This window comes from Pimephales promelas, chromosome 18 (assembly GCF_988280905.1).
Source record: "Pimephales promelas chromosome 18, fPimPro1.hap1.1, whole genome shotgun sequence".
NCBI lineage: Eukaryota > Metazoa > Chordata > Actinopteri > Cypriniformes > Leuciscidae > Pimephales > Pimephales promelas.
The window spans coordinates 4,585,160-4,599,373 of NC_142786.1; the positions used below are offsets into that span (position 1 = coordinate 4,585,160).

Below are 14,214 nucleotides of genomic sequence, written 5' to 3' on the forward strand. Positions count from 1 at the left end.
TTGTTCCAAACCTGGATGAGTTTCTTTCTTCTGTTGAACACAAAAGAAGATAATTGAAGAATGTCTATAACCAAACAGTTGATGGCCCTATTGATTTCCATATATGGAAGAAAATACTATGAAACTCAGGTCCATCAACTCTTTGCGTACCAGCATTCTTCAAAATATCTTCTTTACTTAAATATCTCATACAGGTTTGGAACAATTTGGATGAGTAAATGATGAACGAATCCCAAGCATCCTTTTAAAGGCTGTTAAAGGGATACTCAATCCAAAATTGAAAGATCTGTCATCATTTACTCACCCTTAAGTTGTTGCAAACCTGGATGAGTTTCTTTCTTCTGCTGAACACAAAGGAAAATATTTTGAAGAGCGATTGGAACCAAAAAGTTGTTTGGCACCATTGACTTCCATAGTAGAGAAAAAATACTATGAAACTCGGGTCCATCAACTCTTTGCTTACCAGCATTCTTCAAAATATCGAAAAAAATACTAAATATCGAAATATCGAAAAAAAATACTATGGAAGTCAATGGTGCCAAAGTTCCAATCGTTCTTCAAAATATCTTGCTTTGTGTTCAGCAGAAGAAAGAAAATCATACAGGTTTGCAACAGCTTAAGGGTGAGTAAATGATGACAGATTTTTGGGTGGAGTATCCCTTTAAGTAAACTCAATAAAATGATACTCTCATTTAAAACTGCTTGTTACTCTAAAATCTGAGTCACAGAAACTCACTGCAGAATTTGAAGACCAGCTGCATCATAGTCATGTAGGCATGTTGGAAGACGCAAGTGGGACTTCAGAGCTATGCTGATCTAATTGACAAATGAAGATTTGCTTGCAGCAAATTATGTAACAGTTTTACCATATAGGGGCACTAAGAGGTAAAGTGGACGGTTTGAACCTTCTCATGTTTGAGCATGTAGCGGGATGTTTCCCACCATGTTTGGCTTAACATCAAATTCCTCCCTTAGGCGGCTGAGCTCAAGGGTCTGCTCTGCATAAAAAGTGTTATTTTATGTTATATATTTTATTATTTATTTATTGTTTGCCTTTAGTTCTATTATATTGAGTATTTGATATAAGCTTTGTACATATCAATCTTTTTTTTTTTTTTTTTTTTGTACTGGGCTGCTAACATTTCCAAGATTGTATTATGGTATAATGCTCCAGTGGTTAACTGGTGTAGAAGCTTGTACCTCTTCTTCTCTTCCAGCACTAGTCTTTGCTCCTCTATCTCTCCGACCTTCTAGTTATAAATCCCACTGTGTTATCAACTTTAAAAAATTGGAAACAATTTCGACAACATTTTCATTTGAAATCACTCTGTTTTCAGCCCTATTTGCTACAATCATTTGTTTTTGCCATCTGTTATCGATCACACTTTAATAGATGGTGGGATAAAGGCATTGTTTTTCATTGATAATTCTTTTGCTACTTTCAACGACCTCGTATCATATCCAAATATAATTTTTGCATTGAGCTCACTCTACCAAAGCTAGACACCACAAATTGTTCCCAGAAACAGATGATTCTCGTATCAGGTGCTCCTGTTCCCCTGCTGATCATGACATTATTCACTTGCCCTGGCCTCAAACTGGGCTTCCTTTTTTGACTTTCTTTCAGGGGCTTTGCATATTTCTCTCCCTCTATGTCCTATTGTTGCCATCTTTTTTGTGTCTGTTTTCTCTTCTCTTTTCACAAAAGAACAAGCAGAGGGTCCTTTTGCCTTCCTGGTTGCTAGATGTATTTTGCTACATTGGAAGTGCCCAACTCCACCCTCAACTAATCTTGGTTAAAAGATCTATTGTGATTCCTTTCTCTAGAAAAACTGAGAATAGTTCTCTATAAAACTTGGAATGCCCCTCTAAATTTCACTGTTTCTCTGACCAATGTGTTACCCAGTTACCCAGTTCAGCATGAGCTGAAGGAATTTTATCTCTCCCTCTTTTCCATATGCAGTAGACTATTTAGCAACAATAAAATAAAATAATAATGATAATAATTTGTAAAAAGTTCCCTGTTCCCAGTATAGTGCACTATATAGCGTTGACTGAATTCTGAGCAAACAAATTAATTCTCCGTTGTATACACAAAAATGCTCATTATCAAACCTATTGTAAAAAAATAAATAAATAAATTAAAATAAAAAAAATATGTTGGCTATTTCAAAGTTTTAACCAATGGTAGGCCTACTAGTCATAATCATTGAAAATGTAGGCTATTCAAATTAATGATTGTTAATCAGTTTTGTCATTCATTTATCTTAAAGCAACAAGCCACAACGGTGTAAAGTACTCTGATGCAAACGAGTCACCTTAAAAAATTTGGTTATTTGAATCCCATAGATATCCTTTTCAAGACAATAATTAGTTAAGTTTCTTGGAAATGTAAACTTGATGTACAAACACTGGTTGTTTGTTTGTCAGCGTCGAATGCGTGCTCAACCACAAGGGCGCGCGCGCGTGACAAGAATGGCGCGGTTTTCTGAGGAGGAGAGTCAGAGAATAAGAGGTGAGACACTTTACTTCACTTACCACCAAAAAATATATTACATTTATGGTCAGATGTTGAATATCATAATATTACGTTATAATCTATCATTTAAAACCCGTATTCCCAGAGTAGTCCTACTAGAAATGTTTCCCGAATTTAGATAACAACAGTTCTATGATGACAGATAAAAAAAATCAAGATAAAGACAGTGGTTTCAGATAAAGTGTGTAAAGATATTCTACATTTGCCTGAGTTTGACGACTGCTATAAAACAATGTCCACATTGATAGCTACAACATGGTCAATATGTAGGCGTGTTGAAGTTATTCCCACAACATTTACCTTACAATTGGATTTGCAATTTTACAAGGATGTGTAGAAATGTGTCTGCTTTACATTCACAATACTACAGGTTTTTAGAGAGGTGGTCCTAGTTCTCTCAGTGCCATAAACGAGATAACATAGCCTATTTGGAACAATCTGTCAACTTTGTGTTGTAGCCTCACCCTTTGCCCCATAGCATAATAAAGTGAGAATGACCTTAAGCACAAGACTGGTCAAAACTGGTTGATGATAATCCCCCAAATAAGTAAGACAGACGCTTGCATTCCTCCTCTAAACTTGTCTCAGATGAGAGCTTTGTACATGTTCAGACATGTGGACTTTTTTGTCACTGCTAGTTTTACTCTCATTTGTCATGTTTTAGACTTATTTACATACTCAGTGGTGTATGCGTTCAAATTGTTAAGGGTGTGCCAGAGAGAGATTTATTTAGTTATTTTGATGACAGGGCGTAAATGTGAAACATTTTGTTTATTTTTTACATGGATATATTTATTAAAAATAATGTCCTTGTCCTTTGCAGCAAAGTGAACTTATTGTTATCTTGTCTTATTGTTACTTACATTTTTGTACTGGTAATTGAGAACAGCTGTGTAATCAGGTCTTTGAGTTAGTTGGTATTTCGTTTTTCTGATTCTAATGTTTTATACCACACCTAGGCTAACACTAGCCTATCTGTTTTTTTTTTTTTTTAGTTATTGCCAACATTTTCACATTGACTCAATATGGTATCTAAACAAAACTAAAGAAAATAAGACAAACACAGAAATTCTCAGTTAGACCAGTTTATTGGTATTTTTCAAAATTACTCTGAGGTTGTTGCTGCTCAAGAGCTTTTTTGTGCCACGGTCTGGCTGGTAGCCTGGGAAGATGAGCTGACCACTTTGCCGTCCACCACCTCTTCCACAATGGTTACCACTTTGCGTGTAGTTGTGCTTGAGCTTTTGCTTGAGGTTGAGACGCTGCAGAGGCAGAAACACATACAATGAAATTACTGAAATGCTAGGCAGATATTTCCATCTCATTTTAATTTTTTTTTTGCAACAAATTTTAAGTTTGTTGCAAAAAGTCACCACTGCTCACTGAAAAATGTTGACACTACTGTTTAATCTAAACACTGTTCTTTAGAGATTTTGTGTTGTAGATGTCTCACCTAGTAGCCTCTCCGTCCAGCAGTCTCCTGTACTCTGCGATCTCCATCTCCAGTCTGGTCTTGATGTCCAGAAGCATCCTATACTCTTGACCTTGGCGCTCCAGATCGGCACGAAGTTGCACCAGTTGCTCTTCCATGCTGCTCACTTGGAACTGGTAGCCGGATAACATGGAGCCGTAGCGGGCCTGTGTTTCTGCCAAAGTGCCTTCCAATGATGATTTCTGTTGGGGGGAAATTATAATTCTGTGTTCCGCACAATGTGGGATTTTGGGAACATTAAGGGATTTATTTCTCCTTGCTTACCATACTAAGTTGAGATTGCAATTCGATTTCAAGACTCTGGAGTGTGCGTTTAACCTCTGTGATTTCAGATCGGGATGTTGTAAGGGTTTCTGTGCTCATAGCAACTTCCTTGTTAAGGGCTTCACTCTATGAAAGACAATCCATAGCAAAGTAGTCAGGTAAGTCTGTTGTTTTTGATTATAATGCTGCCCTTTCTTTAAAAACATCAGATTTTTACCTTGGACTGGAACCAAGCCTCAAGGTCCTTGCGATTCTTATTAGCAACTGCCTCGTAGTGCTCACGGATTTCAGCCATGATCTTTGTCAGGTCTTCCTGTGGTGCTGCATCAACCTCTACATTGACCTGTCCACTCATCTGGGCACGTGCGGCCAAGAGTTCCTAAAGATTTTGTAAGAAACCACTGAGCATTTGTTTCATTTACAGGATTAATTTTTTTTTTTCAAAGAGTGTGTACCAACATACCTCCTCGTGGTTCTTCTTGAGGAAGATCAGCTCTTCTCTCAGGCCCTCAATCTGCATCTCCAGATCAGATCTGGCCATTGTCAGCTCATCCAGCACCCTTCTCAGCCCAGCAATATCTGCCTCTACTGACTGCCTCATGCTCAGCTCATTCTCATATCTGCACAAAACAGTAACTGATATAAATTATTTGACCTTTTATAGATGTTGGAAGTGCTGTTAGTTTATTCACTTACTTGACTCTGAAGTCATCTGCAGCCAGCTTGGCATTGTCAATGCTCAAGTAGATGCCTCCGTTTAGACCAGTAGCATGCTGAATCTTCAAGTGGAAAAAATGAATAAATAAAAAGTCAAATTTATGAGAAGTGAAACCTCAGAAATATGGTATTTTTTCCCATGCATTTTTAATATATCCTTTGCAAATGAGGAAACATGGGAGATTGAAATTAGATAATTTTTAATCTAAAGGTAGGTTAATGATTGACTTGAATTAGATGTTCTCTAGTTCTGTCACGTACCTTGGCCTGAAGGTCAGTGATAGTAGCGTAATAGGCACTGTAGTCCCGTGCAGAGGGGGACGTCTTGCTCTCCAGGAACTGGCGGATCTTCAGCTCAAGATCAGCATTGGCCTTCTCAAGGGTGCGCACCTTCTCCAGGTAGGAGGCCAGACGGTCATTGAGGTTTTGCATGGTGGCTTTCTCATTTGCAGACACATCAATGGCATCAGCCAGGTTGAAACCAGCACCACCTCCGAAACCAGCACCACCTCCAAAGCCAGCACCTCCAGCAGAGAAGGAACGAGAAGCAGAGGCACTGGAGATACGGACACCAGATCCTCCTGCTCCTCCATACACACTACCGGCACGCATTGATGAGACACGACCAGCTCCGCCACCAAAGTGAGAAGATCCTCCTGAGGACATGTAGCTGCGGGTGGATGAAGAAGACATCATTTTGACGCAGGCTTGCTGTTGTTCTCTTCTCTGGAGAATGAGCGAGGCTGGAGAATCAGCGAGTGGATGAGTGAGGAGAAGACGACCCTTGCTCCTTTTATGTGGACGAATGGGGGAGGGACTAGATGGATGGACTGCCTAAGGTGGGGAGCGTGAAAGTATTTGCCTATTCCTCGAGGCGTGACCGAAGACAGGTTTGCATGGTATGTTAATGTTTTAACTAAATCCCTCAAAGATTCCTTAAAGTTTTGTGTTTTGTTAAATTAATTTCTTTCTACTTTAATGAAATGTTTTATGTTTGCACAGTATATTGGCCCTATCAGTCCGATAAGGTAAATGGAAGAATATATTTAGATATTGTCAAGAAACAATGCCAAATGATCATTGAACCCCACACTATATGTAGTTGGCTTATTGTTAAAAAACAAATTAATTCAAATATATACTCGAAGATATCTTTTGTTGTGTGGGACACAGGCATTTTATTTCTTAAATTGTTAGATTATTCTTGGCTCTACATGGGTGTCTTATCATTTATTCCAGTGGTTTATAATAGGCCAATTTGAAAATGTTGTTGTGGGGTAAAAGTTTTATTTGTTTTATTTTATTTCCCCTGCTCATATTGTTTGGTGTCATTTGACACATGTGTAGACTTCAAAGGTGAAATTATATGTAATTCGGCAAAAGGCAGATTCATCAAAATGTATGTAAATATATGAATAATATAAATGATCAGTTATCAAGATTAACAAATTCTATTTTCTAGTTTGCATATGTTTTAAATGATTGTTTTTTAAATATATATATTTTTTTACAGATATACACTACTTTTAAATATACATTTAGATATACATTTAAACAACAAATTAGCTTAACTCCCTTAAATTTGCATCAACATTACCTAGTTTAAAAACCTTTAAAAGCCCCTTTTTTTGGGTGACTTGATATTAACCAGATTTGTGAAGGGTTGGAATGTTTTCATTTCAAATGGTAAATTGAACCATGCTTTACACCCTTTGACCAACAGGAGGCAATAGAAACTATCTAAGGTCCCTCATGGCATTCAGTATGTAGTCATGCAACAAAAGGGAATTTATTGCACTGCAGTTTTATCAGTGTTTCCCAACCTCATTTCTGGAGGCACATTGTTGAATCAGGTGTTTACCTAGGGGTTGCCCCTTTGCTCAAGGCCACAAACCCTTTGGGGTTTGACCCTGCAACCTTTACCAGCTTATGTCAATTCAGTAGAATTGCTGACATGGCCATTCTTCAGGTTCTTAAGGCGTTCTTATGGCCCCGTGCTTAAGGGGGCACTGCAATGGACTGAGGAGAATGGACCATGCTTAAGACGGCCCTGATTTCTGACATACTTTTGTTGCTTTTATTAGCAAGCTGTTTTAAAACACTTAATTTGAATCCATCCTAACTTTGGTCAGGGTCTTCTTTTGATTACCTGATTTAATTTGGTGAGGATCAGAGTTTTAAAATAGGCGATGGACAATAATCAATAGCAGAACAACTGTGAAAACTGAACTCTGCATGCCTCTGGGGATCTAAAGCAGAAGCATTATTTAGAGTAGTTTCACGGTGTCTGGTTTGTGTTTCCCCGGGTGTCCACTAGAAGTCTCTACCCCATACTGTCACCTTTCACTCTAGAACTGCATTCCCCACAATCCTTGTCTGTACCTATCACTGCTTGTTGCACTCAGCTGTTTCCTGTCATCATTGATTATCGCACGCAGCTGTTTTCACTCGCCCTGTTAAAATCGGTGTATTTATACCCTGTCTGTTCAGTCAGTTTCATGGAGTCCTTGTTTTGTCTCCACACTTCCATAGTCTGTATCTGCTCGGTTCTTGTTTTTGTCTTGTGTTTTGGATTGCCTTATTGGAATTTGGATGACTACGAGTTTGGATTGCCCTTTAATTAAAACTACTGCATTTGGATTCTCTGCTTTCTGTGTGTGATTCATGACAGATGGACTCCATCACACTGAATCCAGCAGTATGTTTTGTAACGTTCCCCAGTCACCGAGTGGGAGAGAAGGGAGTTTTCTAAGGGGACCCGATTGGTCAAGTTTCGTGTGACCCGTGGAGGTCGAAGTGGAGGAAGTGGTCGAGAGATGGTTCACATTCCTTCTCCCCAGCAAGAGGCTGTTCAGGTCACGTCTGCCCAGTCAGAGACTGTTCACGTCACGTCTGCTCAGCCAGAGACTGTTCACGCCATGTCTAACCAGTCAGAAACGGATCAGGAGATGCCCATTCGCATGGCCGTGAAGGCATGGATGGACTATTTGGAGCATCTGATTCGGATCCTGGACATGCCTGTGCTTGCTGTTCCAGAGCCGGAGCCAGTGTCCGCTGTTCCTGAGCTGGTGTCTGCTGTTCCTGAGCCGGTGTCTGTTCCAGAGCCAGAGACCGTTTAGGAGATACCCATTCTCGCAGCCGGGGGAATACTCAGCAACTATCTGGAGCGTCTGGCAGGGATCCTGGAAAGACCCTTCAGAGCTTTTGTGTCCCTGGTTCCAGAGCCGGAACCAGTGCCTGTTCCGGAGACTATTCCAGAGGCGGAGCCAGTGCCTGTTCCTGAACCGGAGCCAGCGTCTGTTTCTGTGTTTGTGTCTGTCCTTGTGGCCATTACTTTTCTAGTGGCTGTTCCTGAGCCGCTGTCTGCTGTTTCTGAGCCAGTGTCTGCTGTTCCTGAGCCAGAGCCAGTGCCAGTGTCTGTTTCAGAGCCGGAGCCAGTGCCAGTGTCTGTTCCAGAGCCGAAGCCAGTGTCTGTGTCTGTTCCAGTGCCAGTGTCTGTTCCAGAGTCACTGCCTTGGCCGCCCGAAGGGACTTCCCCACCTTGGCCGCCCGAGGGGTCTACCCCGCCCTGGCCGCCCGAGGGGTCTACTCCGCCCTGGCCGCCCGAGGGGTCTACCTCGCCCTGGCCGCCCGAGGGGTCTTCCCCGCCCTGGCCGCCCGAGGGGTCTTCCCCGCCCTGGCCGACCGAGGGGTCTTCCCCGCCCTGGCCGACCGAGGGGTCTTCCCCGCCCTGGCCGCCCGAGGGGTCTACCCCGCCCTGGCCGCCCGAGGGGTCTACCCCGCCCTGGCCGCCCGAGGGGTCTACCCCGCCCTGGCCGCCCGAGGGGTCTACCCCGCCCTGGCCGCCCGAGGGGTCTTCCCCGCCCTGGCCGACCGAGGGGTCTTCCCCGCCCTGGCCGCCCGAGGGGTCTTCCCCGCCCTGGCCGCCCGAGGGGTCTACCCCGCCCTGGCCGCCCGAGGGGTCTACCCCGCCCTGGCCGCCCGAGGGGTCTTCCCCGCCCTGGCCGACCGAGGGGTCTTCCCCGCCCTGGCCGCCCGAGGGGTCTTCCCCGCCCTGGCCGCCCGAGGGGTCTTCCTGGAGACCTGGTCTCTTCCCCATACTGTCACCTTTAACTCTAGAACTGCATTTCCCACAATCCTTGTCTGTACCTATCACTGCTCATTGCACTCAGCTGTTTCTTGTCATCATTGATTATCCCATGCAGCTGTTTTCACTCACCCTGTTAGAATCTGTGTATTTATACCCTGTCTGTTCAGTCGGTTTCATGGAGTCCTTGTTTTATGTCTCCACACTTTCATAGTCTGTATCTGCCCGTTTCTTGTTTTTGTCTTGTGTTTTGGATCACTTTATTGGAATTTGACCCCTGCCTGGATGCTTCCTGTGTGTGATTCTTAACAGATAGACGCCCAGAGCATGGTAACAAAGACGCATACAATTTTTTTTAACACTCAATAGCATTGCTTATATGCAGCCTTAGGCACTGAAAGACTTTTTTCATCAAATACATTACTTGATATATTTTAATGGTTTGTGAGATCAAAAAAACATTGAAAAGTCATGGAATTTTAAAAGAACAATTTCCAGGTCTGGAACTGTATTAGAAAAATAAAATAAGAGAAAGTTTTGGATAAGTCATGGAAATAAGTTTCACAAATATCCAGAATATATATTTAATCAGTGCCTGTAATATCAGCATGGGAATAAAGTTTTTGCACATAGTTGTACTCAATCCAGCAGGTTTTGTGCTTATAAAGGTAAAAATTCATGAACATTTTATTATATGCGGTATACTCGATCTTTAAGTGACAGCAGCCTAATAAAACAGCTCCTGTCTGTGTCATTAATGTTAATCTAATTTTAATATACACAAGACAAAGAAAAATTCTCTGGCTGCTATTGACTGAATAACTTTTGTAATTTTTATTTCAAGGATTAAAATTTTGAGTAAAGACAAATTTACTCAAATTTACTCAAATTTCCTAAAAGGAAAAACTTTTAATTGTATTTTTATTCTATTGTATTTTATTTTACTGACTGTTTAATGAATGCGATTAAAAATTTGACTTTATACAGAAGCATAGGAGTATCCACCGGAGTATTGATATTTGCAGCATTGCAATGTCAACAGTAAGGTATTCATTGGTAAAGTCAATCTTGCAAATCTTTAGCTTGCTAATTTACCCTGTCCCTTTCGCCTATTAACAACTATCACAACTAACAACAATACAAAGTCTGAACTGGGTAGAGTAGTGTATTGATGTGGCTTCTTTAAAAAACTCAACAAAACACGTTCATGTACAGTAACCCAATAAATCAGTGGCAGAACTACTAAAACATTTATTCATTTTGAAAAATGCTATGAAATAAATGCAGTGTATTTGAGTCTGTGTGTAAGCAGCCTCCTTATTTTGTCTAATTCTAATGTTTTTATATATTTGCAGTTACTATAGCTGATAATTGTTGATTTTTTTTTTCAGTTTAGGATTTTAGCCTTATTATGTTTGACTGTGGGATCTGATTATGAAAGGTGTAGATCAATTTTAAAATGCTATGTGATTCCTGAGCAGTCTTTAGTTGTTTTTTTATGCTAGAAAATTATTGTTTGTAATTGACAAGTTTCCATATTGAAATTGTTGATTTCATCCAAGGTGCAAATGACAGAAGAAAAAGACAAACAATTATGCACAGTTAGACCAGTTTATTTGCTTTGTATCACTCTGATGTAGATAGCTTTTGCTCAAGAGCTCTTTTGAGACACGATCTGGCTGGTAGCCTGGGAAGATGTGCTGACCACTTTGCCGTCCACCACCTCTTCCACAATGGTTACCACTTTGCGTGTAGTTGAGGTTTTGCTTGTGCTTGTGCTTGAGGTACTGCAGACATAGAAATTAAAGAATATTAAATAAATAATTAAAGTTCAACATTAATGTTCAGTCTAAATGCTTTTTTAAAGTTATTTTGTGTTGAAGTTGTGTCTCACCTGACGGCCTCTCCGTCCAGCAGTCTCCTGTACTCTGCGATCTCCATCTCCAGTCTGGCCTTGATGTCCAGAAGCATCTGATACTCTTGTCTTTGACGTTCCAGGTCGGCACGAAGTTGCACCAGTTGCTCTTCCTGGCTGGTCACCTGGAACTGGTAGCCGGACAACATGGCAGAATATCGGGCCTGTGTTTCTGCCAAAGTGCCTTCCAATGATGATTTCTGTCGAGAGAAAGTCATTACTTTATACATTGTGATGATAACAAAATACTTTATTCCTATAAGATTCCTATAATATAAGATTCCTCTTTTTGTCGGTGCTTGCTTACCATGCTGAGTTGTGATTGTAATTCTATTTGAAGACTCTGGAGTGTGCGTTTAAGCTCAGTGATTTCTGATCTGGATGTTTGGAGACTTTCTGTGCTTTCAACAACTTCTTTCTGGATAACTTCGGTCTATAAGAGGAAGTCCATATAGGAAAGCAGTCAGATATGTATTTTGTTGGTTTTGATTACAATCCCTCTTTGCAAATTAACAGATTAAATCTGATTTTACCTTGGACTGGAACCAAGTCTCAAGTTCTTTGCGGTTCTTGGATGCAACTGCCTCGTAGTGCTCACGGATTTCAGCCATGATCTTTGTCAGATCTTCCTGTGGTGCTGCGTCAACCTCTACATTGACCTGTCCAGTCATCTGGGCACGTGCGGCCAAGAGTTCCTAAAGATGCGATATCAAACCATTGAGCATTTGCTTCATTTAAAGAAGTCACTCATTTATTAAAGAGTGTGTGAACTAATCACCAACATACCTCCTCGTGGTTCTTCTTAAGGTAGATCAGCTCTTCTCTCAGGCCCTCAATCTGCATCTCCAGATCAGATCTGGCCATTGTCAGCTCATCCAGCACCCTTCTCAGCCCAGCAATATCTGCCTCTACTGACTGCCTCATGCTCAGCTCATTCTCATATCTGCACAATTATATCAATATAAATGTCTTGGGTTTGTTCTAGATGTTGGAAGTCCTTTTAAGTAATGGACTTACTTGACTCTGAAGTCCTCTGCAGCCAGCTTGGCATTGTCAATGCTGAGGTAGATGCCTCCATTAACACGGGTCGCAGCCTGGATCTTCGGGGGGACAGAACGAAAATATATAAAAAGTCAAATTTTAATCACTTTTACACAAGTATTGAAGAAATGCAATCACATGCTTTGAATATATTCTTTGCAGACAAAGAATGGTGGAATATTGGTAATTGGTGATGATTGGTTAATGATTGTCTTGAGTAATTATGTTCTGCATTTTTGTCACATACCTTGGCCTGAAGGTCAGTGATAGTAGCGTAATAGGCACTGTAGTCCCGAGATGAGGGAGTGGCCTTGCTGTCCAGGAACTGGCGGATCTTCAGCTCAAGATCAGCATTGGCCTTCTCAAGGGTGCGCACCTTCTCCAGGTAGGAGGCCAGACGGTCATTGAGGTTTTGCATGGTGGCTTTCTCATTTGCAGACACATCAATGGCATCAGCCAGGTTGAAATCAGCACCACCTCCAAAACCAGCACCTCCAGCAGAGAAGGAACGAGAAGCAGAGGCACTGGAGATACGGACACCAGATCCTCCCGCTCCTCCATACACACTACCGGCACGCATTGAAGAGACACGACCTGCTCCGCCACTAGAGACAGATAAGCGAGAATATCCTCCTGAGGACATGTAGCTGCGGGTGGATGAAGAAGAAGACATCATTTTGAAGGAGGCTTGCTGTCGTTGATTGCTCTGACTGGTGATGGAACGAGCGGATGAGTGAGGAGAAGACGACCCTTGCTCCTTTTATGTAGAAAAATAGGGAGGGAGGGACTGTAAAGATTGCCTTAGGTGGATGAGAGTGAAACCATTTCCCAGTTCCCCAAGGCAGCAGGTGTGGCTGATAACAGTATGTTATTTACTTTCATATTTCCTTAGAAAAATAAAACATTTTGGAGGTTATGAATGTTTCAGTTGTCAATTCTGAAAATTAAGATTTATTAAATTGAATAGATTGTTAGATTTATTTGATGCACCCTTTTCAATTAAAAATGACATTAAATTTGAAACCATAGAAAAGTTCTCAGAATTTTTCACACATTACACTGAAACCTTCTTATCTCTACAACATTTCAACACCTCATCCAGATCCCGCTCCTCAGGCAAGATAAACCGGTTTATCCACTGAATGTGTCAAGTCTCAACATTAAACCGGCAGGTTTTCAAAAAGTTCAACAAGTACATGAAGCCTTTTCTGAGATTCTGAAATTATCAGCTCTCATATTTGTCCACTCTAGAGCAGATCATTTATTGAAGTATAGTATAAGGTAAGATGACAGTACAACAAACACTTTTCATGTGACTTCATTAGATTCATTACATAGTGGGCCTCTGTAACTTTTTACTCTGTTACAAAATGTCTTGATTAGATTAGGTTTAGACCCTTCCTGAAGCTGAAACGTGCTGCGTAACACGAGAACGAACCTCATTGGTTCTTGCTGAAGCTCAAACGTGCTGCGTAACACGAGAACGAACCTCATTGGTTCTTGCTGAAGCTCAAACGTGCTGCGTAACACGAGAACGAACCTCATTGGTTCTTGCTGAAGCTCAAACGTGCTGCGTAACACGAGAACGAACCTCATTGGTTCTTGCTGAAGCTCAAACGTGCTGCGTAACACGAGAACGAACCTCATTGGTTCTTGCTGAAGCTCAAACGTGCTGCGTAACACGAGAACGAACCTCATTGGTTCTTGCTGAAGCTCAAACGTGCTGCGTAACACGAGAACGAACCTCATTGGTTCTTGCTGAAGCTCAAACGTGCTGCGTAACACGAGAACGAACCTCATTGGTTCTTGCTGAAGCTCAAACGTGCTGCGTAACACGAGAACGAACCTCATTGGTTCTTGCTGAAGCTCAAACGTGCTGCGTAACACGAGAACGAACCTCATTGGTTCTTGCTGAAGCTCAAACGTGCTGCGTAACACGAGAACGAACCTCATTGGTTCTTGCTGAAGCTCAAACGTGCTGCGTAACACGAGAACGAACCTCATTGGTTCTTGCTGAAGCTCAAACGTGCTGCGTAACACGAGAACGAACCTCATTGGTTCTTGCTGAAGCTCAAACGTGCTGCGTAACACGAGAACGAACCTCATTGGTTCTTGCTGAAGCTCAAACGTGCTGCGTAACACGAGAACGAACCTCATTG

General features: G+C 41.5%; 2 protein-coding genes across 2 annotated transcripts; both read right to left on the reverse strand.

Moving 5' to 3' along the window:
• Positions 1 to 3,608: 3,608 nt before the first annotated feature.
• LOC120485634 (keratin, type I cytoskeletal 50 kDa) lies at positions 3,609 to 5,788 on the reverse strand. Its single transcript, XM_039681450.2, has 7 exons — positions 5,274 to 5,788; positions 4,992 to 5,074; positions 4,759 to 4,915; positions 4,513 to 4,674; positions 4,296 to 4,421; positions 3,993 to 4,213; positions 3,609 to 3,801 (listed from the first exon to the last, which is right to left on the reverse strand). Exons 1-7 carry the CDS (start codon positions 5,706 to 5,708, stop codon positions 3,666 to 3,668), a joined length of 1,320 nt encoding a protein of 439 aa, XP_039537384.2. The 5' UTR covers positions 5,709 to 5,788; the 3' UTR covers positions 3,609 to 3,665.
• A 4,903-nt stretch (positions 5,789 to 10,691) lies between these two features.
• On the reverse strand, positions 10,692 to 12,795 carry LOC120485635 (keratin, type I cytoskeletal 50 kDa). Its single transcript, XM_089122646.1, has 7 exons — positions 12,303 to 12,795; positions 12,032 to 12,114; positions 11,801 to 11,957; positions 11,548 to 11,709; positions 11,322 to 11,447; positions 10,994 to 11,214; positions 10,692 to 10,886 (listed from the first exon to the last, which is right to left on the reverse strand). Exons 1-7 carry the CDS (start codon positions 12,729 to 12,731, stop codon positions 10,751 to 10,753), a joined length of 1,314 nt encoding a protein of 437 aa, XP_088978772.1. The 5' UTR covers positions 12,732 to 12,795; the 3' UTR covers positions 10,692 to 10,750.
• Between the last annotated feature and the right edge of the window lie 1,419 nt (positions 12,796 to 14,214).

Coding starts and splice junctions, on each gene's coding strand:
- LOC120485635 (XM_089122646.1), bottom strand. CDS start 12,731: ATGATGTCTTCTTCTTCATCCACCCGCAGCTACATGTCCTCAGGAGGA. Junction 12,115..12,302: donor TCACTGACCTTCAGGCCAAG/GTATGTGACAAA, acceptor GTCCCCCCGAAG/ATCCAGGCTGCGACCCGTGT. Junction 11,710..11,800: donor TTAAGAAGAACCACGAGGAG/GTATGTTGGTGA, acceptor TCGCATCTTTAG/GAACTCTTGGCCGCACGTGC.
- LOC120485634 (XM_039681450.2), bottom strand. CDS start 5,708: ATGATGTCTTCTTCATCCACCCGCAGCTACATGTCCTCAGGAGGATCT. Junction 4,916..4,991: donor GCAGATGACTTCAGAGTCAA/GTAAGTGAATAA, acceptor TGTTTTGTGCAG/ATATGAGAATGAGCTGAGCA. Junction 4,422..4,512: donor AGGCTTGGTTCCAGTCCAAG/GTAAAAATCTGA, acceptor TGTCTTTCATAG/AGTGAAGCCCTTAACAAGGA.